Source organism: Schistocerca americana, chromosome 5 (genome assembly GCF_021461395.2).
Source record: "Schistocerca americana isolate TAMUIC-IGC-003095 chromosome 5, iqSchAmer2.1, whole genome shotgun sequence".
NCBI lineage: Eukaryota > Metazoa > Arthropoda > Insecta > Orthoptera > Acrididae > Schistocerca > Schistocerca americana.
This window is the reverse complement of record NC_060123.1, coordinates 472,508,983-472,536,102: the sequence shown is the minus strand read 5'-3', so window position 1 is coordinate 472,536,102 and position 27,120 is coordinate 472,508,983. Positions and strand designations below refer to the sequence as shown.

The window sequence follows — 27,120 nt, the reverse complement described above, 5'->3', positions numbered from 1 at the left end:
ACAGCAGTCGCTGGTCTTCCACTATGTGGATTGTCAGAAACACTTTCCCAGTCTCCTTGAAAACGAGTGAACCATTCTTACACACACTTAATGGACAGTGCTTGATCCCTATAAACACGTACCAGCATTGCATGCATTTCTTTCAGTGTCTTACCAAGCTTAAAACAAAACTTTAAATTGATCCTTTGTTCATTCATTGTCCTGTTCTCAGTTCAGAACCAACGCACTAAAGAAGCACTTCGTCCAACAGGTCTAACATGGAACACACAGGGTGCTCAACTGAACTACGCTGGGGGCAGGTTACCAACACCGGGGGCTATGCAGGTGCAGCGCTGTGAGTTGCCAGTGTTGCCTGATTGACCGTTCTGACTTCATTCACCGAATTTTATTGTCAGAGGTTGTAGCTTGCTGATGACTTACAGAAAATATGGATGAGTCAGCTACCCAAGTAACACATTAATAACTCCTCCCTAGACTTTGCTGGACATTTCACAGACTCTTCAAAGTCGTGCCACATTTGTCTCATTGTCAACAAAAATAAAACTTAGGTCTACAAATACATCAGACACTACCCTAATGTCAGAAGGTAAAAGTAGTCAACTAAAATGTGGCACACTGTATTTGTACACCACAATCACCACACACTGGAAGGTCCTATCGTTGGAGTAAGAAGCCACGCATTATGCATTCTGTAGACAGGTGAGAAGGACCTCATCCCTTCTGCATGGTTGTAAGGAAATAAGCTACAGCCATGTTTGCTGATTTTGCTAACAGCAGTTTATTGTCCATCACTCCAACCATTCTTTTTCCCAACTAGACATGACTCTGTCCCCCAGAAGTGAGTTCATCACATGTCAGGGGGATGATCTATGAACCACCGTATTACCACTGTGTCTCTCCTTTGCTGCTACATCTGCCAATTCATTGCTATGAATTACCGTGTACCCTGGCAGCCAGCAGGACTACACCTCCTTCCCAAGACTCTGTATGTGAGAAAGGCAGTTCTGTACATTCTGCTGTATTGTCTGCTGAGTATAGTATTGTAGAAACAGTAGACCACTAAAGAAGAGGGAGCGGATGAGGAATATTTCAATCCAAATGCTTCTCATCTGCTCCAATGCCCTCGAGGCTACAGTTAATTGTATAATCGCAGAAATTCATGTAGTTACGGGAGCTTGAGAACACAATCAGGAAATATCACTGAGCCGAGACTTGTCTGTAAATACAGCTATAATGTACTGGTGCTCATATAAAATTTCTTAAAAAAGTTGTCCTAAAAACATGTACCAGAGTGCACTTTCTCTTTTACCTCACTAACTCTAAAAATTACTCAAGGCTGCTCCTGTAAGTTGGGTGGCAGTCAGTCACAATATGGAATATGGTTTGCTACTTGACCCACACAAAGTATCTAGTTCAAGCTTCACATAGAACCCAAAGGGTCTCATTGCTCAGAGACAATTTGAGAAAATTTCTTACATAGCAGGGCTAACAATGGTTTGGTATGCTCAAGACTGAAACAGAGAGAATCTTACATGACTGGCCCACCATTTGCTGCTTGATGGTAAGTGGTAGCCTCTAGCTTGAGCAGAGACTTGGTACAGGGCTCGTCCTGAAGAACGTGGTCAGAATCAATGGTCTGTAGGTAAGTAGGTGTCTATAATCCATATGCTGTGCATCCATAATCAAGCCAGAATCTCATGAAAACTTTATAAAACTCAGGCAGACATGCCCTGTATCCTATCCTGTTGTTGTTGATGATGTGGTCTTCAGTCCTGAGACTGGTTTGATGCAGCTCTCCATGCTACTCTACCCTGTGCAAGCTTCTTCATCTCCCGGTACCTACTGCAATCTACATCCTTCTGAATCTGCTTAGTGTATTCATCTCTTGGTCTCCCTCTACGATTTTTACCCTCCACGCTGCCCTCCACTGCTAAATTTGTGATCCCTTGATGCCTCAACACATGTCCTACCAACCGATCCCTTCTTCTAGTCAAGTTGTGCCACAAACCTCTCTTCTCCCCAATCCTATTCAATACCTCCTCATTAGTTATGTTCTCTTCTCCCCAATCCTATTCAATACCTCCTCATTAGTTATGTGATCTACCCATCTAATCTTCAGCATTCTTCCGTAGCACCACATTTCAAAAGCTTCTATTCTCTTCTGGTCTAAACTATTTATCGTCCATGTTTCATATCCATACATGGCTACACTTCATACAAATACTGTTAGAAAAGACTTCCTGATACTTAAATCTGTACTCGATGTTAACAAATTTCTCTTCTTCAGAAATGCTTTCCTTGCCATTGCCAGTCTGCATTTTATATCCTCTCTACTTCGACCATCATCAGTTATTTTGCTCCCCAAATAGCAAAACTCCTTTACTACTTGAAGTGTCTCATTTCCTAATCTAATTCCCTCAGCATCACCCGACGTAATTCGACTACATTCCATTATCCTCGTATGCTTTAGTTGATGTTCATCTTATACCCTCCTTTCAAGACACTATCCATTCCATTCAACTGCTCTTCCAAGTCCTTTGCTGTCTCTGACAGAATTACAATGTCATCGGCGAACCTCGACGTTTTTATTTCTTCTCCATGGATTTTAATACCTACTCCAATTTTTTTTGTTTTTTTGTTTCCTTCACTGCTTGCTCAATATACAGATTGAATAACATAGGGGATAGGCTACAACCCTGTCTCACTCCCTTCCAAACCACTGCTTCCCCTTCATGTCCCTCGACTCATATAACTGCCATCTGCTTTCTGTACAAATTGTAAATAGCCTTTCGCTCCCTGTATTTTACCCCTGCCGCCTTCAGAATTTGAAAGAGCATATTCCAGTCAACATTGTCAAAAGCTTTCTCTAAATCTACAAATGCTAGAAACATAGGTTTGCCTTTCCTTAATCTAGCTTCTAAGATAAGTCGTAGGGTCAGTATTGCCTCACGTGTTCCAACATTTCTACGGAATCCAAACTGATCTTCCCCGAGGTCGGCTTCTACTAGTTTTTCCATTCATCTGTACAGAATCCACGTTAGTATTTTGCATCCGTGACTTATTAAACTGATAGTTCAGTAATTTTCACATTTGTCAACACCTGCTTTCTTTGGGATTGGAATTCTTATATTCTTCTTGAAGCCTGAGGGTATTTCACCTGTTTCATATATCTTGCTCACCAGATGGTAGAGTTTTGTCAGGACTGGCTCTCCCAAGGCTGTCAGTAGTTCTAATGGAATGTTGTCTACTCCCAGGGCCTTGTTTCGACTCAGGTCTTTCAGTGCTCTGTCAAGCTCTTCACGCAGTATTGTATCTCCCATTTCATCTTCACCCAAATCCTCTTCCATTTCCATAATATTGTCCCCAAGTACATCGCCCTTGTATAGACCCTCTATATACTCCTTCCACCTTTCTGCTTTACCTTCTTTGCTTAGAACTGGGTTTCCATCTGAGCTTTTGATATTCATACACGTGGTTCTCTTTTTTCTGAAGGTCTCTTTAATTTTCCTGTAGGCTGTATCTATCTTACCCCTAGTGAGATAAGCCTCTACAGCCTTACATTTGTCCTCTAGCCATGCCTGCTTAGCCATTTTGCACTTCCTGTCGATCTCATTTTTGAGACGTTTGTATTCCTTTTTACCTGCTTCATTTACTGCATTTTTATATTTTCTCCTTTCATCAATTAAATTCAGTATTTCTTCTGTTACCCAAGGATTTCTACTAGCCCTCGTCTTTTTACCTACTTGATCCTCTGCTGCCTTCACTACTTCATCCCTCCAAGCTACCCATTCTTCTTCTACTGCATTTCTTTCCCCCATTACTGTCAATTGTTCCCTTATGCTCTCCCTGGAACTCTCTACAACCTCTGGTTTAGTCAGTTTATCCAGGTCCCATCTCCTTAAATTCCCACCTTTTTGCAGTTTCTTCAGTTTTAATCTACAGGTCATAACCAATAGATTGTGGTCAGAATCAACATTTGCCCCTGGAAATGTCTTACAATTTAAAACCTGGTTCCTAAATCTCTGTCTTACCATTATATAATCTATCTGAAACCCGTCAGTATCTCCAGGCTTCTTCCATGTATACAACCTTCTTTCATGATTCTTGAATCAAGTGTTAGCTATGATTAAGTTGTGCTCTGGGCAAAATTCTACCAGGTGGCTTCCTCTCATTTCTTACCCCCAATCCACATTCACCCACTACGTTTCCTTCTCTCCCTTTTGCTACTGCCGAATTCCAGTCACCCATGACTATTAAATTTTTGTCTCCCTTCCTTCACAATCTGAATAATTTCTTTTATTTCATTATACATTTCTTCAATTTCTTCGTCATCTGCAGAGTTAGTTGGCATATAAACTTGTACTACTGTAGTAGGCGTGGGCTTTCTATCTATCTTGGCCACAATAATGTGTTCACTATGCTGTTCGTAGTAGCTTACCCGCATTTCTATTTTCCTATTCATTATTAAACCTACTCCTGCATTACCCCTATTTGATTTTGTATTTGTAACCCTGTATTCACCTGACCAAAAGTCTTGTTCCTCCTGCCACCAAACTTCACTAATGCCCACTATATCTAACTTTAACCTATTGATTACCCTTTTTAAATTTTCTAACCTACCTGCCCAATTAAGGGATCTGACATTCCACGCTCCGATCCGTAGAACGCCAGTTTTCTTTCTCCTGATAACGACATCCTCTTGAGCAGTCCCCGCCCGGAGATCCGAATGGGGGATTATTTTACCTCTGGAATATTTTACCCAAGAGGACGCCATCATCATTTAACCATACAGTAAAGCTGCATGCCCTCGGGAAAAATTACGGCCGTAAGTTCCCCTTGCTTTCAGCCGTTCGCAGTACCAGAACAGCAAGGCCATTTTGGTTAGTGTTACAAGGGCAGATCAGTCAATCATCTAGACTGTTGCCCTTGCAACTACTGAAAAGGCTGCTGCCCTTCTTCAGGAACCACACGTTTGTCTGGCCTCTCAACAGATACCCCTCCGTTGTGGCTGCACCTACGGTACGGCTACCTATATCGCTGAGGCACGCAAGCCTCCCCACCAACGGCAAGGTCAATGGTTCATGGACATCTATAAATAAGTCACATCAAGATATTCACTGCCTTCAAGGTCCTTTAAGTGTGGAATCAAGTATGAGGCTCAGAAACAACAAAACTATGTCCCTCGTTGGCAAGATACCAAAAGATTTTGGGTACAACCCTGGTTTATGATCGCTCCAACTAGTGCCCACTACTGGTGGAGACTGAACAGAGTTAGTCCCACGAAGTGCACAACTAGCTCATTGGTGTCCTAGGTGTGCTACACATAATTGACTCAAGAGGGCACACAAGCACCCTTTTGGAGGTGGAATGTTCCTCAAAGATAATCTCAATTCAGTAGTGACGATGTGGTGTGCACTCTTTCTAAAGGTACTAGTCACACGCAAGGTGCTGCAGGCAAGTAAGTGAATATGACTGTACTTCTGAATAGTAGGTTTCCGTATCATTTGTTTCTAACAAACTATGGCAGATGTGTTAGGAGGCTTTTTCATCTAATGTAACCATCTCCCCCTCCCTATAAAACAAACCTGCTGCCTTGTGTGGTTTTCAATGTTCTGATACAACACATTGCCATCGGAGTGACCATTAGGCCACGTGGCCTGTTCTCGAACTTCCTGAGAGACCAACCATGGTGTTCCTGTGTCCTGTGACATGCTGTGAGCAAATGTGTAAAGGAATTGCATTAAACAGCAGCTGTTGTTACATAAAACCATATTTACTGTTACAATTAATTTCAGCTCCTAGGCCAATTTCAAGTAATCAGGAAATGGTTATCACAAAAGAAGTTTACAATCTGTTGTAACGAAAAAGCACCCTTCATATCAGGCTGGACAAATGACATGTTATTTTGTCCAACAGTGCTCCTTATCTTGGATATACTGCATAACTAATTACTAATCACTTGAGAATGGTCTAGAGGTCAAAACAGGTTGTAATAATAAAAAAGAGCTGGATTTTAATAATAACGAATAACAGGTAATGATGCACCATGTCCAAGATAAGGGGCATGTTAGATGAAACAACAGTATACAGTTCCCCTTCTATGCCCTTAATGAGGAGAATTTTCTGGACAGCATGGCTGCTCACCAGTTTTGGTGAACTAGCCCAATTGTTGCACTGTGGCACATCTATCTGCTATTATAATCTGCAATAATAAACAGTTACTCTTGTCAGACACACAGTTTTTCAAAACAGAGGTTTTCCTCTAGTCAAGCTACTCAAAGTACACCACTGATAAGGTGGAACATGAAAAGCTCCATATCTGCACGGTGTCAGAGAAGCTGTGCACCACACTTTGGATAACCACTTATGACCAGGCTCAGATCCATTGATACTTCTTTCCTTATCAATCATGCATGCAACTGTTCAACCAGTGGCCTATACAACGTCCGACAATAACCCAGTAACGTGACATGCTGAACGCCATTGTGGCAACAGCTCTCACTGATGCTGCAACCTTATGTAATTCATATGCTCCTGAGTGTACTTTCACATTATATAACAGCAACATAAAAAATTAAACAATGGATAATCCAGGATGGAATGTAACAATACCAGAGAAGGAAAGTTGCTACTCACCATATGACAGAGATGCTGAGTCGCGATAGGCACAACAAAAAGATTCACACAATTATAGCTTTCGGCCATTAAGTGTAGTTTCAGCTCTCTGAGACTGCAGACGTGTGGGCAAGTTGCGTTTGTGTGTGTGTGTGTGTGTGTGTGTGTGTGTGTGTGTGTGTGTGTGTGTGTGTACTGCTGACAAAGGCCTTAATGGCCGAAAGCTATAGTTGTGTGAATCTATTTGCTGCGCTGTGCCTATCGTGACTCAGCATCTCTGCTATAAGGTGAGTAGCAACTTTCCTTCTCTGGTATTGCAACATCAAAAATTCTCAGCTTGGCATAGAGACAACATTTTTTTTTATAAAAATGATAGATCACTATTCCCCACATAAAGGTGATGGTGAGATGCAGGTGGCAAATGGAAATACTGAACTTTTGAGCTGAGAACTCTCAGGTTTTCAAAACTCATCTAGTGCAGTCCCCATCAATCACTCTTTCCTTCCTGACTGGTAAGTTTCCCCTGCGCTGGGGTTCTGGGCAACTTTTCCAAACTCTCCCAGTTTCCTGCAGTTATTTTTCTTCACCCGTCTTCCTTCCCTTTCACACTTTGTCAGGAGGAGGAGCCACTGGTTCCAAAAGCTTGCAAATTTCAATACCTTTGTGTGTGTTTTCTCCTGCCACTGCTTGTTGAGCAGATTTTTTATCTACACAATTACATCAAAGTATATTTTCTGGTGCAACTTGCAATGTGTAAGGCAACAATATTAAAACTAGGAAAAAAAGGTTATTCTTGAAGTTATGTGGAACCAGCCAGCATAAGCCTTAAACAAGCAAAGTTTGATAATGTGAATGAGTTTTTAAGTAAATTAAGGATAACTGATGGACATTAGGTGAAGCTATTTTACAACAAAAATTCCCTCCCTCCCCCAAACTAAGGTACTGACCCATACTTCTGTAACTATAGCTCGTGTCACATACACTGGCCTACTACTGGCTACTTCATCTATAATTACCAGGATGAATTGTACTGTCCCTAAGACAGCAGCACTTGATGTATGGCAAGCTAGGTCAGTCTGTAAAAGTGTTATGAACTTAAAAAAAAAGACTGACTTGTAATCAAATGGCTGTGGCAACATACTGTATAAACTCTGTTCTGCATGGAAGTCAGCTTACAGGCACTGGAGCATTTTAGTAATCTCAGATGTTCTATGTAATCCATCAAAGAGAATCAGATTTGGCATAAAGATATATCAAGTATGCTCTTCTCTTCAGAGAATGGATACTGTTCTAATCGGAAGATACATGCTGGAAGAGAGGAACTGTGAGAGACTCTGGGGAACAGGGAACAATTAACATGGAACAATTAACATGGAACAATTAACATGGAACAATTAACATGGACAACCAGTGTAGCTCTACCAACCTGTTCAGGGATTTGCTAGGCACAACAATTCACTCATGCTCTAAGACCAACAAGAAAAAATACGCCACCCGTGCTCAATAGAACTAAACTGAGGAAAGAGGAACTAACATTTCCTTTATCAAACAATATTCTTGCAGTGAAATGGGTTGCTTGGAAAAACGTTCACCTAATGTCAACATTTAATGACAGACCAGAGTATTTGGAGATGCTGGACAAAAGGTTAAGACCTAACTGTTTTATCGACTACAACCAAGAAATGGGTGGAATTGACAAATGTGATCATCTGTCCTCATATCCACTTACGTGAAGATTTTCAAGGAGTATCAGAAGATGTATTTATATCCCTGGACACACCAATGTTAAATGCAAGCATAATTTGCCACATACTGAACCCAGCACCCAAGACAATGTCCATGACACTGGCTCATTGTGGCAGAGCAGCTCTTGAAGAATGCACTTTTCCATTCTACACTTGTAAGGGACAATAAAGTAATGTAGAAAATCCACTAAGGCTTCAGGCTTCAAGCAGCAAGCTGGAGAATTTTCCAGTGAAAATAATGCCAACTTGGACAAAAACTGATTGCTCTAGAAGGAGCAAAATATGTTATGAACGAAGAGATCATGGGGGAAACCTGTTTCAAATGTAATGTATGTTTAGTTGCCCTTCATGTGGATGAATGTTTCACAATACACCATACACAACTGGACAACATATGAATGTTTATGACAAATAAAAAACAATATCACTTTTTGTAAGCTGTAGTGCTAATGACTGGAATTACTGATTTAGCATAACCTGTGAGTATAAATTTACATATTAATCACAGAGTTTTCCCATCAAGTAAAAAATTGTTCTATATGTCTTCTGTCGCACTTATAACAAGGAATCCTCATATATACCTGAAAGAAAAAAACAATTCCCTAATACATCCTTGTTATGAATTACAGTGGTGTAAATGCGGCACAATACAAAATGCACAAATGTCCCAACAAATAACCTACCAGAAAAGCTGCCCTCTTCCATTCTCTTCCTTTCATTGTCTTATATAACCTTGCAGAAAAATAACCAGCAATCAGACCCATAAAGACGTAGAGAAAAATTGCTGCAGTCATGAGGGCTCCCCGAGATGCCGGTGAAAGCATGCCCAGCATTGCAAAAACTGAAAAAACAACACAATGGAATAATAAGCACAGATGTATGTATGCACAATGTAACATAAAAAAGTCAATACAGTTTAAGTCCGTTTAACACTGATGAAACACACACAGTCAAAAGACAAAAATAATTACTATATCACTGTCTGCTGGAGGCACACTTAATCATCTCATATTTGGAAAGACTTCAGTCTCATACATCTCAGGATGTGAATGTTTCGCTTATTCAAGTTCTGCAAACAAAACCAAGAAATAAACATTCTGTGGGAGGAACACCATGAATCAGATTAACTAACCTTGTGTACAATAGTGTTATTGTAAACACCATCTCATTCACAATTCAAAGAACAGAATGTTTCAACGACAAAAAATATGCAAATAAATAACTGATCATATTTTAAACTTAATTGACAAACTATTATGTATAAATCCGATGCAGAAGAAAAGAATTGTTATGTATTTAATCATAAGCTATCTCTGAGTTTAAGATATGATTACCTCAAACATTAACAAGAAAAGGAAATCATTTATGAAAATTGCAATTATATTCTCTCAATACTCACTCACACTCACACTCACACACACACACACCCCAAGAACAGTGTTATCTCCCAGTGTGGCGGCATGTTTCACGTAGGTCAGTGAAAATAACACGTAATTCACTTAATTTCTCAAGGCAAACGTTCACAATGTCATTATATGTAATGAACTATATCTATTTTCTGTATTCGTAACATCACTTCTATATCTCTTGTAGCCATACTCCATAGCAGTAAGACTGGAGTACAGATACATCTTGTAGTGCCCCCAGAATTTTACGAAAGTCTGGAGACACTTGTGTTCCAGCCGTTTCGAACACGCGTTATTTTAAAGCAGGGCGTAAGGATGAGCATGGGATACTGCACCCATTTATTGTTTGTGTATGCGAAACTGGCAGGGAAATAATTCGTCGGCGCTGGCAAGTGTTCAGCGCGACCTGTCAAGAATAAGCAAATACGGCCCAGAAGCTCCGTGGCCTGCTGCAAAGAGTAATGTAGTATTGTATTGTTAAAAAACAAACGGAGAGACTCGAAATAGTGACTGTTTATTAGACGTTGAACTGCTGTTGAGAGTACATGGACTGGGTGTGGATAGTCAGCCATGATAAAAGCTTATGTATTAATTGTGTTCAAAAATGTGTAATTAACTGATTGTGGGTGTCCGGTGATGTGTGGGCTTAGGTCATGAAGCTTTTTTTTTTTTTTACAAAGTGGAAATAAATATGTTCTGGTGCATTGAATGATATTCCAATAGTAGCGTATTTTTTAAATAAGAAGAGAGAGGAGAGAGAGTGAAAAAGTCCCCTTCCTAGCAGTGAAATCTTCAGAGAAGCGTCTGGTGTTAGCAGAAGACATCGGCGCTGCAAGAAAGCAGAACCAGCATTCTTCAACAATTAAGGCCACGAAAATGCTTAAGCTGTATAGAGATAGCTTAACATTACACCGGGCCACCACAATCTGTAATACTAAAACACTATGCTGGAACCTGATACAAGCTGTAACGTAGTGGCAAATTCAGTTTTCAATTTCGTCTAAATATTGACTGAATTTAAAAAGTTTTCATAATCTACTCATTAAGCAGTATAGTATTATGTTAACAATTCAACACAATAAGATGAATATTACAGTTCAAAACTGTGTCTTTGTCTTGAGGCAGCATAACGCATGGCACACAGATACCCAGACTTCATTCACCCATTATTTGAGAATGATAGCAATTAAGTGGCTTCCAACAAATTTTACACACACTTTCAAATCCCTATGAAACTTTTTCTCCCCCCCCCCCCCCCCAAAAAAAAAAAAAAAAAAAAAAAAAAAAAAAAAAAAAAAAAAAAAAAAATTTGATGAAAGGGATAATGTTTATCGCTTACTACATGTTTGCTGTTCATGTAACATCAGCATTAGACATGAAGGTTTAATTTATTTCTTCTTTACTACTCACTATATTTGCAAACAATATCTACATATATTATCACTCAATGTATCTGCAATATTGTATCATTGTACGTCACACAGTTCAGGAGACATGTAAAACATGGAGATGTGGAAAAACTAGCTTTTGCTTAAAACGGAGTGCAAATTACCCTGTTTATATTCATCTAGTGTTTCATAATGTGAGCTCTTAACAGCTACCAACAAACTTTAAGCACAATGTCAAATCTTCCCCAAACTTTTTCTCGCTTAACATGCTTAAAGGAAAACATGTGACACATTAACTTATTTATAATGTAAGCTGTTTTATATATGGGAGTTCGATTCTTCAAAGAAATGAAGGTTTTCTGATTTGAAATACTGATGCACTGTGCACAAATGTCAAATTCTACATCTAAATAACTAACAATGTTTGATTCATATAGAATCCCCTTTTCGCCATAGTTTTGTCTTCTTTAACAAGTACGCAATCTGACAAGAACCAGAACAAGCCCTACATTTTGAACTTAGGTTCTCTTTTCCTTCAGTCCCTACATTATTTCTGTTGGCCCTCTCTCAATGTTGACATTCCTGCCTCCTGTCCACCACTAGAATATCAGCACAGTCTTCAGTATACAACAAACGACTTTTACCATGTAACTCTCAGCTTCAATTTATTTTCATCTGTCTTCATGACTTCTACAATATGATCAAGTGCCCAACTTCCTGAATTCTGATGATGTTATTATAGCCCTTATGCTTCTGTCTTAAGCACTACTTAAGCTTATTTTTAACAATAACACAAACTCTTCCCTTTTACATTTATGAATTTTGTGTAAAAATCCTAAGATTCCCAATTCCAGGTTTAAGCAAAAATAAAAATGCCACCATCTATCACATAACTCTACAACCCTGTTGTCATGCTCTGAAATGAGAAATATCCTCCCCATCCATCACACATTGGTATGCTGCCAGCCACCAAACCTATGCAATATCCTTGTCTGTCCCTGTTCCACCCCTGCTCATATCCCTGCAATAGACCTAGATGTAAGACCTGTCCCATACATCCTCCCACTACCAACCACTCCAGTCCTGCCATCTTCTATTGTATCAAAGGCAGGCCACCTGTGAAAGCTACTATATGGTCCATCAACTTAGCTGTAATCGGTGTGACATGTTGTATGGGGGCAAGACCGCTCACAAAATGTCTGTCCACAAAAATAACAACCGCCAAACTGTGGCCAAGAGACAGCTGGACCACCCAGTTACAGAGCATGTCACCCATACTTGACTCCAACAGCTGCTTCACAGCCTGCGCCATCTGGATTCTCCCCACCTACATAAGCTTTTGTCAACTGTACAAGTGGGAACTATCCCTACAAAGTATCCTACATTTCTGTAACCCCTCGGATTCAACGTTCACTAGTCCCTGGCCTCCACCTGCCTATACTCTTCCCTGCTCCCACTCCCGCAAGTGCACCTAAATAGTCCTTTCCACTTCTCTACTCTCCCCTTCACTCCCTCTCCCCTTGCCCTCCAGCACAGCTACCCGATACTGCAACTAGTAGCCCACCATCCTGTCCCAACTACATCCTTCCATACTCCCACAGGCAGCACTAGCATTTTTCACCATCCCTTCTCTGCTAACCTTCCTGTATCCCCACTATCAACTTCAGTAAAAATCACTGCTCACCTCACACACAGTTGCACAAGGCATTTCCACCCACCCACCCACAGAATACAATGCCACTAAACCTTTTCATATTTTTGTTACTCCATCCCAGATTTTCCACATTTTGTACATGTAATTTCCACTATTAGATCTGAAATAATTGAGTGAATGAATTAATGATATTTTCCTCCGACTACGCCACAGAATCCAATGAAAAGTACAGTGAGCATCTAAAGAACACGTGTATTCCATTTCACAAACTCCAAACTCTTCTTTGATGTGAAGAATCCTGAGAAGGAGATTATCACACACTCAAAAACCATTGGAGAAAAAAAAAAAAAAAGTTTTCTTCCATCATTAAACAACCATGCAAAGCATGAAGGGTTGAAGGTGACTAATTTATGACACTGAAGTTCAATGTAATTTTAAGTTACCTCTGTAGAGGTCAATACATTATATGGAACCTACATTAAGATTAAATTATTTAATTGGATAGATAAAAAATCTACTCACCAATCAGCGGTAGAACACACACATAAAAGACTGTTGTGATTGGCAAGCTTTTGGAGCCAGTGGCTCCTTCAGGCAGAAGGGTTGAAGGGGAAGGAAGAAGGGTGAAGGAAAAGGACTGGAGAGGTCTACAAAAAGGGGCACATTTTGGGAAAGTCACCCAGAACGGGGATCAGGGGAGACTTTCCAAAATCTACCCCTCTTCCTAGACCTCTCCAGTCCTTTTTGTTCACCCTTCTTCCTTCCCCTTCAACCCATCTGCCTGAAGAATGAGCCACAGTCTTGTGTGTGTGTTCTGCCGCCACTTGGTGAGTACATTTTTTTATCTATCCAATTAAATAATTTTATCAGTAATTGTTTGTTTTCATTGTTCTACATTAAGATGAGATATAAACGTGTAAATAAACTGTGTTCTGGTTAATGCTTACTCAAAATTTTGATGTGTCATACTACTGAAGTTATGTATAGGTAAATGTACAGAAAACTTTCTTCTTTCTGTTCTCCCAGTAACAGTATACGACTTGAACCAACTGGTACAGTAACTGAATTGTCCTAGGCAACAAGCAGAACATCCTAGATTTTGTTTTGTGCCTGTTATCATGCTACAGCTCCGATATAAGTTGGGGTTACCTTTACTTCTCCCATCGTCAGCACTATACTCCGGATTTTCAACTAATACATGAAATGTTTTTCTTTAATTTCCGAGTGCTGTATATTCCTACATTTAATAACAATAGTTTGCTTCTAGCACATAAATGTGCATTTCTGAAAAAACAAGAGATTAGCCTAATTGTAGGTTTTGGTATTAGTATTCAAACACTCAGTAAGGACCCAACTAGACTGTACACAACAAATGATTTTCATAAGGTGATGCAAGTCTGAAGGGTTACAGAAAGTTCCTGTGAACCACTACTACCCAGCATGGTAAATCTAATACTACCTTCCATTTTTGAAATCTTAACAATTTTAGCTGGGAATATGCAAATTTACAGACAAATTGATTTTCAGATATATGATTTTGAAGGTGATAAACTTATTTTAACAAATAGATGATAACAGTTCTACATGAGCATGAATATGGACTACGTCTCATCTCCATACTCCTTCGGACAATTAATCAAGACAACAGCCACAAAAAGAAATGTACACTCACAATGTGAGAGCTCTGATGATCACATCTGCTCATAACACAGCAGACAATATGTCTTCTGATACAACAGATATGCATTGTCTAATGAATAAATATGGAGCAGTAACTTTTGTGGTATCGTGTATCAATACCACACCACGAGTATCATTGTTGGCAATGGAATTGGAAGTTTCCATCAGATGCCAATAGCGGTCATGCAGGATCAGGCATATCCATTGGAGCATGCTCCCTGAGCCATGCCTTCAGCGGCTCAGTACCACAGGTGGTTTCTGCCACTGCAATATAGACGGCTTGCGGCAGCCATACAGCCGACTCGTGCTCAGAGCATCTCCAACATCTGATGCTATGTAGAAGAGACTTGGTCACGACTCCAGAACCATCATTCATGCTTTAATTCAGAGAGCCTCCTCCTTGTTGACACTAACATGGCAGGACTCTACTTCGTGCTGCATTATTTGTAACGAGTCTTCATTCGCTTGAAGAAATACAAGTTTACGGAAATCCTCTGTTTACTGTGTTAAATTTTTCACTCATCATTTCTGCTTCTGTCCAGCTTTCCTACAACAGTTGCCACAACACTCTGGAGCCCGCCTCTCCTTACCATCGTGTACAAAGTCTTACACAACAACTTTCATTATCAATTTAACGGTTATTAACTGGGAGACTTTTGTGTAAAGAATACTAAGAATATAACACTGAACCTGACAAAGCTTTCATTTAAGTATTTAAATGATCTTTTGTTACTGTGCTTACTGAGCAACAGTAAACTTACTTCAGATCATACTGAATCCCTGTTTTTCAGATGCTAGATGAGCAAACTTCATGCTTCAAGCATATGTAACAACTGGTTTGTAACAACTTTCAGTTTTGTGATTATTTAATACTAAATCACAAACTGAAGAAGTTGTAGCAATTTATTTGGCCATTAATTTACAAAAACTATATGCATCTCACAACATTATTTAAACTCAAACTAACATGAAATGTAGTACTAACTTACATATTGTTATCAGTGCCATGAAAAATATCTGGATCCCACTTCCAATGACTGCTGCAAACAATCTTGAGTAACGTGGTGGTCTAAACACATCACCATGGACTAGTTTCCATCCAGTCTCTTCAATAGTTTCATCAGGTCCCTCATCAGCATTATATCTAGCAATGTCTCGCCGTAATGTCCGTACCATAATCATTGTTAATATGCCTGCAATACAAAGATACATTTCAGACTTTAGCTTCGACACCAAATCAGTAAAGACTCACATTACAAAAATTACAGAGCGATTATAAAATGCAGTCAAAATATAGTTTATACTTTCTCGTTTGTTTCGAGTATACTTTTCTATCAGATGCACCTTGACCCTGTGCCCAGCCAATGACCAAAACTTATTATTAAAACAGAGAACAGTGCATGTCCATGAGAGTTAACTGCCATTTAAACTGTTACAAACACAGTCAAACCACACACAATGTTTTTTATACATAATTTAAAACCTGGATGTAATGACCACTTGCTCAGTTCGTATGTGCCCTTGAGATGCAACTGACATTATTAAAACAAGGCTGGAACATGAACACAAGATAATGAAATCATCACAAACAAATAACTTTGAACTAGGTCCCTCACAAAGTACAAAAGTCTCTCGTTCACAGTTGTTTAACACAGTGACTCCAATTAGGTATAAGCAAAACTGGTTCATAGGAGAGGAACTGCATTATGATGGAAGATGTTTCTCTACATCCCATCCTTTGGACCATTTAGATTCTTGTACCTCTGGAATTATCACAGATTTCTCCAGCTTAGTTGTTGCCTGCATTGCAGATAGCTTAGGGCTGGTGTATCAGCAGTAAAATGACCTCTCTTGGATCTTTCTTGTAGTGGACACCACAGCCAAGCGTACTGAATGAGACACACACCACGATATTTTTGAGATCCTTTCCTACTCCTACACACAGTTTTTGTTTAAAAAGGGTGTTTACCCACACCAAGGTGCCATAGGTATGTAAATGGCACCATCTCTCAGTTAACTCTCAAAACTGCCATTTTAAGCCACAACTAGTTGTGTAACTAGGAAGAGATCTTAATAAATATTACAACCTAAGCAGAAAAATATATACCTCTTGGACTCATATTTATGTTGAAAGGAAGCAAAGAACTTCCCGACTGTTATGCCTCATGAAAAAGTCAGTTGTCCTGATGACTGTGTAGCTAATGAGAATGATTTTAACATAACTACTGGGGTAAATGTGGTCCTTGTCAGGTTTCCAGGAGAATCATCAATATCACAATCCTCTATGAATTGTCAGGTTTCCAGGAGAATCATCAATATCACAATCCTCTATGAATTGGTACTGCTAACTTAATTTCATTAAAGAGGCCGAAGAGGTTCACCACTGATCTTGTATAATGCATTGTAACATTCTAAAATAAATTTTAATACATCACAGCACACTGGCATGAAACTGGCAACCTAAAATCTGCCTTCCACATTTAAAACTAATAATTCACAGACTCAGTGCTGACTGAATTAACATTACAGTAGAGCCCCAGTATTCCAAACTAATTAAACTAATTGAGCCTGTCACATGTTCGGATTCAGAAATGTTACGATTGTTTGAGGGGAAAAAATTATATAAACAGCAACAAAGTAACCTAGCATAGCGATGTGAGGAAGTGGCAATGTTGCAAATACCACGCACAATACTCTCCAACAACACAACTACATAGCCGATCACATGTAGTGTTGCTAACTTGTTCAGAGGAGCTAAATAACAATAGTTTCGCTGCTGTTAATAGATATTCAAGTACAGTATTCAGAATAATTTGGATTGACTTACACAGTACTGTGTTCACTCTTATCACCCATAAATTAATACGGCACATATAAAACAAGTGTTATCCCAACCACACAGTACAATGTCAAACAAACGAAAACATAGTTCCTGAACATTAAAAGAAAAAACTGCAAGTGCTTAAGCTACTTGACATTAGGGAAAGACCTACAAAATTGGCTATTGAATTTGGTGTTTGGAAAGCCACCATCAGTGGCTGGATAAAATAAACCTCAGGACAATTGAAAGCTTCTGCAACACAACTGGTGCAAAAACTTTGGAACACCACCACAACTCCACCGTGTTGTCATACGATAAAACTGACACAGGGATTTTCTTGTGGTTTACTCAGAAAGGCAAAAAGGTGTTCCTTGTTAATGGTGAGCCAATATCTACTGCCAACAATGGGTGGTTAGACCACTGGACGAAGAGACAGGATATGACAATGATAAGTGGAGAAAAATTAGCAACCGATATTGCCACCAAGGATGCATTCTCAGATAAGTGTGTGAACTTGATATCATCAGAAAATTACTTGCCACATCAAGTCTAGAAGGCTGAAAAAACTGGACTGAATTTCAAAGGACTTCCTGCAAAAAGTCTTGCTTCAAAAAAAAGTCGTCTGAAACAGGTTTCAAAATGAATAAACAACACATTACTGTTTTAGCCTGTAGAAACGCCACAGCAATAAGCAAATTATTGCTCATGGTAATTGGAAAGTCCGCAAAACCAGGAGACCTAAAAAGATATGAATATGAAAGCTCTCCCTGTTTATTACAAAAATCAAAGTAAAGCTTGGACGACTGGCGTTCTGTTTAGCAAGAGGTTCGAGAAACAATTTATTTCCTTTGTTAGAAAATTCAGTGCAGAAAATTGATTGCCACTTCAAGCTCTACTTTTGACTGAAAATGCTCATTACACCCTTCAGAAATGCCGTCAAATGTAAGCTCTATCTTGCAACCAATGGATTAAGGTGTGTCACAGAACCTTAAGTTGGATACCAGAAAAATCCTCTACAATTTCTAATTGAAAGAGAGAACTGTTCCATCTTAGAAAAAAATTACAAAAACAACAGTAAAGAATGTTATCTGTTGGCTATTTGAGGCTTGGGATGAATCTAACAAAGATTTAATACAAATGTTGTTGAAGAAACTGTGGCCAAATACTGTGTTTGAAGAAACCCCATCCATTCTGCTATCAGACAATAATGATATCCATCAGTTTGCCCAAAAATCCCACGGTACGAATAAGCAGGGGAAAATTGCCTTCAAGAAGGGTATCAATCTATGATAACGGTTATCAAGAAGTGTCTGTTGAAGCCATTGTCTCCAGAGCCCAGGATTAACCCAATGACAACTCAGAAGATAAAGATAATAAAAGAGAAGACACCCCTGAACGTACTGTGTCATATTCTGACGGTGCAGATGCACTTGAATTGACATTATACTATGTAGAACAGCACACTGTTGCCACACCAACCAACATGATATTCACGTGATGCTGGCACGTCATCATACCATCAAGTAGGTTCTGTTCTTCATGGAAAAATAAGATTACCAATTTTGCACATTACTGTAAGTGAAAATTACAGTACTGTTTCATAAGCGTGACACCTACTGCAGTTACCAATGCAAGCATTTTGTCCTGAGAAACTGTATTTCAATAATTAGTTGTCCACTTCTACAGTACAATAAAATCATTTTTTTTACATTAAAAATAAGCTTTTTATTTATTTTTTCCTCCATCCCAGATTTGGTTCTGACTACACAAAATTTTGGATTTGCAGGGTTCCACTGCTTAATTGCTCTTCTCAACGAATATCAAATACCTTGATTTGCAGAAATTGTGATACTGGTCAAATGTTCTCTGACTGTTCAAATAAATGTTGTTAAGTATTAAAAAACATTTTTTACTTTGAATAAGTGTTAGTGACTGTCACACCTTTACTAAATATTGATCTAGTGGTCTGTCACTAACAAATTTCATGCAATTAATTAATCCCTACCAGAAATGTTATTTACATTTGATCTAGTAAGTCAGTTTTACAGTAAATTTGTACTGTAAAAGCTCTTTCCCCTACAACCACATCTGAGATTTCAAGAGAAGATAGAAAAGTGTCAAGATTACAGCAACATAAGAAGTAAATAGGTGAAATGGTGCCTGCAAGAGCAATACGGTGTACACGATAAATACAGCCATTGGAAATCAAGTTATTTAGCAACATTATAATGGACAGAAATTTTAAAATGGAGACAACACAATATCCTTAAGTAAAAAGTATGATGAGACAGTAACTCCACGCGTGCTCCTATTTTCATTTGTTTTCTGTCTGTCCAAAAAAAATTTTGTCTCAAACTGGGGTTAAATTACCCTTGTATTGTCTCATTTCCTTATCATCTCTTGACGACAGTAGTGTTACTTCCAGACCCATTCGATGAATGTATCTATGCCGGACCGAGGCAGTTCCACGTGTTAAAACTCTCAATATTTGGATGTCTTTGTGATCGTTTGATACTTTTTGCATTTCCTGATTTACTTCATGAGGCATATTAGAAGAATGATGATTTAACAAACATAATTTTACACTGCATTACAAGACACATTATCCAAAGACTCGATTTTTTACTTACCAGACAGAAACAGGACGACAACCAGAGAATTCACAATGGAAAACCAGTGGATCTGAACATCATTCATTCCTAAATATATATCCCATCTGGATGCCCAACTGATTTCTGATGCTTTCCATTCAACTGAATATGTGAAGAAAAGCTTTGTTCCACCGCGTTTATTAACAAATTGGGGCCTTGGATTCTCACGAATTATACATGTGTCACCAGTAACTGTTAAATCTGACTGATCAACACTTTGAGCTTCTACTTCAAACCCAACGACACGATAAACATCCCTGAAAATTGAAGTAATTCACATGTAGAGAATATAAATTTTGGACCTGCAATATACTTAGATTTAAATAAGTAAATTCTCTTACAGAAAAATATTACTCTCACTCTCACTCTCACTCTCTCTCTCTCTCTCTCTCTCTCTCTCTCTCGCACACACACACACACACACACACACACACACACACACACACACACACACACACACACACACAAAACAATGGTGGTGGTAGCAGCAGTATTAGAAACTGTCAATCAATGTAGTTGCAGCAACATTGTAGTAATTAGCTGCTGGACTAAAGAATTCTGAAACTGAGGGAAGCAGAGAGTCTACGAAATATTTATAGCAGCAAGGAAGAAAAGTTATCACATACTAGAAATGTGAATATGCCACTACAATAACATGAATACCAATACATTACATTTAACACATCAGACCACACTAACCCACTATATAACACTCGCAAGTGGGATACATAGCTCTACAGCACAATCAAATTGTGTTTCACGCTTCTCCTTATACAATCTCTAACAGAAGTCAATCACTACAATGCCTACTGTAATAAAATACATCCCACAAATGCAATTCATTTCACCAATGATGAAATGACCAACACAGAGGAGGTACAGAGAACTCCACACTGCCCCTGTGGCTAAGGAATGGATGTAAAATGAAAAGGTAGGAAGGAAAAGTATGGTTTAAGTTTCCACTGACAATGAAGTGATTAAAGGCAGATCACTAGGTTGGATTGGGGGCAGTCATGCCCTATCAAAGGAACTATTCCAGTGTTCACCTTAAATGACATAGGGAAATCAGGGAGAAACTAAATCTGGATAGCTGAATGGGGATTAGAGCCACCATCCTCCCAAATACAATTCCAGTGTCTTACCATTGCACCACATCAATTAGTAAAATGGCTATGGTGTAAGACAGGGGCGGGCAAACGTTGCACGCGGCTCATGAGCACACAGCGCTGCACGTGTGCTGCTCGCTTGCAATCGTCAAACGGGACAGTGACGACAGCCAGCAGGTTGCGGTAGTGCAGTACCAGGCTAAGCTGCGGACGTTGAAGCGAAGCGACCACTACGTAGTGAACGTTGTATTTCAAGAACCGGAAAATGCAGAATGAATCAAGGAAACGGAGAAGTGGAGATCTGCTATCTTTTAAAAAGGAATGGGAGAATCATTTTTTCTTTGTGCAAAAACGTGAAAATTCGAAATGTATAATATGTAACAGTATTCTCGGAGGTCAGCGGAAGTTTAATACTGAACACCATTATAATAAATTTCAATATGTTATCATACTTAGTGCAATAAAAGAGGAATTTTTCAAGTGATTTGGGGATATATCATACTTATCCCAAGCTTTTGAATAGTTCTCGTGACAATTTGCTCTTTCTGTAGACGATATTCATCCCAGTTTGCAAGTGGAATTAACAGATCTGCACTGTAGATTCTACAGCATAATTCTCGTCTGAGAGACAAGTTCCTTTTGGCAAGTCGTGTAATAGATTTTTATCACAACTTTCCACAGCAAGAGTTCCCTCATCTCCATCGTGAAGCCGCGAAGATAATGTCAATGTTTGGCTCAACATACGTTTGTGAGAGATTTTTTCTGTTATGAAAATTAATAAGTCTCGGTTAAAAGCAATCATCAGTAATGAAAATTTACGTAACTGTTTGCGTTTGTCTGTATGTAGAAATTTTGTTCCAGACATTAAACATATTGTAAACTCCACCTGTGATAATTAAATAAAACGTATCGTAGGTAATAGGTACTCTTTCAAACCACGATTTCTTTCAACCAGCCGGCCACGGTGGCCGTGCAGTTCTAGGCACTGCAGTCCAGAACAGCATGACTGCTACGGTCGCAGGTTCGAATCGTGCCTTGGGCATGGATGTGTGTTATGTCCTTAGGTTAGTTAGGTTTAAGTAGTTCTAAATTCTAGGGGACTGATGACCTCAGATGTTAAGTCCCACAGTGCTCAGAGCCATTTGAACCATTTCTTTCAAGCACTCCTACTAACCTTATTCCTTCATTCAATAAAGCAGGCCAGGAAACAAAACGCATTACAGAGGAAGAAGCGGAGAGACGGTATGGTGGGGAGCGGAGTGAAGCGGGTGGCCAGCTTGCCCCTGTGTGCACACAGAACACCTGTTAACTGCACACGTGCAAGTGCATCGCACACGTGCAGGATTCCTGCCCGCCCCTGGTGTAAGAGTTACTGACAAAGAACTTATTGTCCCCATTTCTAGCTGCTCTTTGCATTAATACACAGCTTGTCTCTGGCACAGTACAGTGACAATATGTAAGCAGTGCATGCTGAAATCTTCCATTTCTGGTACTGCTACAATCTAACTCTCTTTATCTCCAGTATGTTTTAGCATCTACACCAGCGATACTTCATAAAAAGATGTTTGGATCTCTATAAAGGTGTCCACGAATTTCAAGGTGATCTCTCTGCTTTTAGGAGCATGTTATGAGTTCTGTAAAAGACAAGGAATTTTAATTGATGGTCAAGGCAGGTGTACGTCCTGAAAACTACACAAATCAAGTAGAAGAAAGAGCCACTATGTTTGCCTTCATGGACAGATTTCTGAACACAACTACACCTGTATTACAGCTTTCAGTAAATTGCGTCAGATGATGGTAATGGTGTCAGCAAAATGAAACTGATTACACACACTGTGATGTGAAGCAAACATTCGATTTTACAAAATAAGTACTTTGCTAAGAGAACCAGTACTACGTCATTGTGCCCACATAACAGTAAGCGCTCTTTCACAGTGTGGCATTGGCTGTGGAGCCAAGGCCATAAAATTTTTGGAGACTGACTGTGAAAGCTGGAAGCCACTTTTACATACATTTAATCAGTAACATATGGGGTATTTCAATGGCAATGATAAATATTTCATAAGACAGTGGTTTCAAGTGAGAAAGGTTATACAAAAATGTGTCCAACTTTCAATGGATGTGGACGGCATCCTGAAGTTAATGTACACAGTTTGGGTGTCCATGCCTAAATCAAGCAGATAATCAGCACTCTTAACTCTGATGTTTTGGGCAAATAAGGCTGAAGTCCACTAAAAATTGCAGTGACTACCTAATATAATGGCACACATTTTTGTAGTTCCTGAATATGCTAACATGACAATTATTTACAGGTTTTAAATTAAATTCTCTTGCTGCCTGTGAAGACAATCACAGTACATTTCCTAACTACAGAGTAATGAGTTCACCAAGGTCCTCTTGGGTTTTCAGCTACATGGAATTAATGCATTTCCTAGCACATATTCCTACAGAACATGGCCTCAAATATCATAAGGATGAAGTGCAAGTTGTCATTGAGTCATAACAATTTAGTCCTAGTTGTATAGCCATTTAAAGTTGTACAGCCATTCCACTTAAAAACATACAGTAAACAATATGTCATAATGGCTTGTACTATTTTCATACCCAGTGGCTAGAATTTCCACACAAGAAATGAAGTTTGATGGTTGGAATTTTGTTGATACATAAATATTATTGATGTTATTCATTGATAAATTTACTTTCTTGTGCAATGGATCAACAGTACTGGCAATGTGATGAAAAATCATAACCAATGTGGAGGTATAGTTTCCACATCACTTCTCTATAATTACCTTATTTATCCATTTATAAGAAGAGGTTTTTTCCCCAAATTCATGATACAAAAAATACAGGTTCACCTTATATTCACAAATTAAACTATTGCTGCTGAGGTCAACATTTTTACCTTGTTTAGTACAGTCTATAGGGGTAATCTTATATTTGGAGATAAGTTTTGGATAATGATGTCATACACACATTTATTTTGAAGAATTGAGGAGGGTAAATAGCTTTTAAATTCTATTATCTTACAAACTGTTGTTGTATTTCAACATATTTGCAATAAACTTTCTCATAGATGTATGGATATCGTATACAAACATTAATGCCACTTTTTAAGTAAAGGTAAGAATCAAATAGAGAAATGTCCTTTGAAAAACATTAGTTGATTCAGAATCCAGATCAAAATTTTATTTGGTTGCAAGAGATCATAAGTGGATTGCAGGTCATGTATTAGAATACCAGGAGAAACATTACCAGTTTTCAATTGGCTTTAAAACATGGTGACAGTCAGTTGAAACAAAAAGGAAAATTAATCTAACATGAAATGTCTGACAGAGGAAGTACTTCATGTTAAACTGTCTGTAATTGTTAACGCAAGAATAATTTACAGCAGCACGACCCGTCATGGAGACAGTACCAACAGACAGCGGACAAGTGGAAGTTTAAGAAAGGGACTGAATTTTAGTTGCAATCTTTTATTTATGTATTGGTTGGTGTTGTTATATATGACCTGCACACTACAAGATATTGCAGCTTGTTTCTCACCGTTTCTCAAGTTCAGCATTTTGGAAGGGTTGGTAAGGGTGCAGTGACACCAGCTTGGCTGATAGCTAGGATGACTGCAGGGAGGGGAACAGTGAGCAAGCAGCAAATTTCTTTGTGTTGCCACTATGGGAATTTGTACCACATACTTTGTTTTTTTATGAACATCTGCCACATTTAAACTGCAGTTTGCCTGAATATATTTGTAGCCAGAATCGAATTGTCTTTAAAACTGGATGAACACTCAATAACAGTATTCATTTCTGCAGGAGAAGACGGAAGTGTAGAGAGGGGCTAGAGTCATACTTACATGTTTCTTGCTGCAATGTTGTCAACACTCACCGTGAAGTAGGATGGGAATGAAAGGGAGTGTGTCAGCTGCTGGCTCTGTGCAGCCATCAGGAGAGCAGGGAATAGACACTGCGTGTGGAAGCAAAAGACACTAACATTTTCACGCCAGAACAGAAGCAAAATCAGATACGTATTTGGATAAAAACAACTATGTTCTCACGATCCACTCTAACTAAAACCTCAGGAATAGCAACATATTCGGAAGAAACAGCCAAATTTTTGTGGCAAGGAAGATATATATTTCACAGCTGTGCTGTAAGGATGACGACGATTATTGGAAAGAGAGATACTACAGATGACTAGTGTTAGTTACCAAAAATGATAGAAAAATTAATGTAAACCATCTATTTGTTTACTTTATTTCTCCTAGTATTACCAAATTGTAGACAATACGTGGTGTAAGTTTAGAACAGGTATAATTTAATTTTTAGGCAGATACTTTATGTCAATAAAATACTTTGGAGTTTTGATTATTCACAGTATGTTAAAAATAAAATTTTCTCAAGCAGCATCTTTTTTTAAAAAAAAAAAAAAAAAAAATGAAGGGGAGGGGTGTCTTTTATCCACGATGGCCTTATACTTGGGTAAATAACGTTATGTGGTATAGTGTAATACACAATGTGTTAATTACGCTTATCGTCTTAAATAGTACTACACTGTCTTGCAAAGCTCATATACTGAGATTTATTGCAATGTTTGTGGCTTCTTTTGCTAATCATAGTGACCATGTTCTTTGAATTGTCAAAGGTCTCTACACTTTCTATGCATCAAACAACACATCATTTAAACCTAACATTTTCATAAACTGATGAAGGTGGTTCGATGAACCCTTTGCCAGGCACTTAAATGTGATTTGCAGAGTATCCATGTAGATGTAGATGATGAGTCATTTGGGCCACTTATCTTCATTGGCCAGCAAGGATACTGATTTTTCACATGAAGAACAGTGCTACATACAGGAAAGTGTGCCAAGAGGCTTTCAGAAAGCTATACATATTGCTTGAGAAGGGACTGACAACCTTTACTGAAATGGATGTTGGTATTTCTAGAAATTTAATCCAAGCTATTGTTAAATTATTAATGTTTTTCATCAATACATGGCTTCAATAGGTTACGCATGTACTCTATATTTTTGTGAAATTTTGTTCATGCTTAACAACACCCAATGAAAATTATAACTTCTCATTGTGAAAGTGTGTAGAAACCCCATATACCACAGTCTAATACACAGCATATTCAGACAACGCGGTATAAAGTTTGTCCCCCAAAACAAAATATAATTTATGAATGATTTCTGCACTTTCAATGTGTTTTATAAACTTGAAAAAAATCTTATTACTGTCTGCACATAGCTTTTCTGCAGTATAATTTACTGCTGCAACTCCAAGCTCTCTCAACAATATCAAAAATAGATGGATGTAATTAAACTAAACCTTTGGTCTGTCTTAACATATCAAGATTGTTGCTAGTCAGAAGCTTTGAATATGCATCTCAAGGTTAACATTGTGACTCAGTCAACAAAGTGACTACGCAACAGTGTTTGGCAATAATCTAAACTAGCACAACGATCATGATGATCATAAATTATTCATTGTCTATATTTCTGTGTGCTTGTTACAATGCCACAGAAATGGAAAGCATATTCTTTGAGTGATAAACTGAAAATTATTGATCATGTGAAGAATGGTTGAACTAAAGCAGTTTTATCACATGAGTGTGGTGTAGCTGAAGGAACACACTGAGGATGAGTAAAAGAAGAGAACGGACTTGGAAGTTTTGTAAAAAGAATGAAAGTGATGTGTAAATGGACAGAAAAAGGACTGAACTAGGAAAAGACAGTGAACCTGATGAACACCTTTAGACGTCATTTTTACTAAAGGCAAGCTGAAAATTTTCACTTTGATTTACATGGAAACAAAGATTTTGTAGCTTCTGACGGATAGTATTTTTACTGCTGGATAGTTTTCAAATTGAACCTGCTTCACAGTTTCCTGAAACTCTACACAAAGTAATGAGTAATGACAGATGAAGTTTAAATAGCCATCAAGCATGTAATTGTGATGAAACGGCACTTTATTATCGATTGCTTCCAACCAGAGAGAAAGGTAAAAAAAGAAATTAAAAAAGACAACTAACTTTTTTTGGATGGGGTGGGGGATG

At 38.6% G+C, this 27,120-nt stretch overlaps 1 protein-coding gene across 1 annotated transcript in view; it reads right to left on the bottom strand.

Annotated features, from left to right (window-relative positions):
* Window positions 1-27,120, bottom strand: part of LOC124615546 (transmembrane 9 superfamily member 4) — a 57,514-nt gene that overhangs the window by 10,477 nt on the left and 19,917 nt on the right. The window contains exons 5-7 of the mRNA XM_047143519.1: window positions 19,940-20,217; window positions 15,478-15,681; window positions 9,044-9,201 (exon numbers count right to left, since the gene is read on the bottom strand). Of these exons, the coding sequence (XP_046999475.1) occupies window positions 9,044-9,201; window positions 15,478-15,681; window positions 19,940-20,217 (640 nt within the window). The remainder of the gene's footprint in view (window positions 1-9,043; window positions 9,202-15,477; window positions 15,682-19,939; window positions 20,218-27,120) is intronic.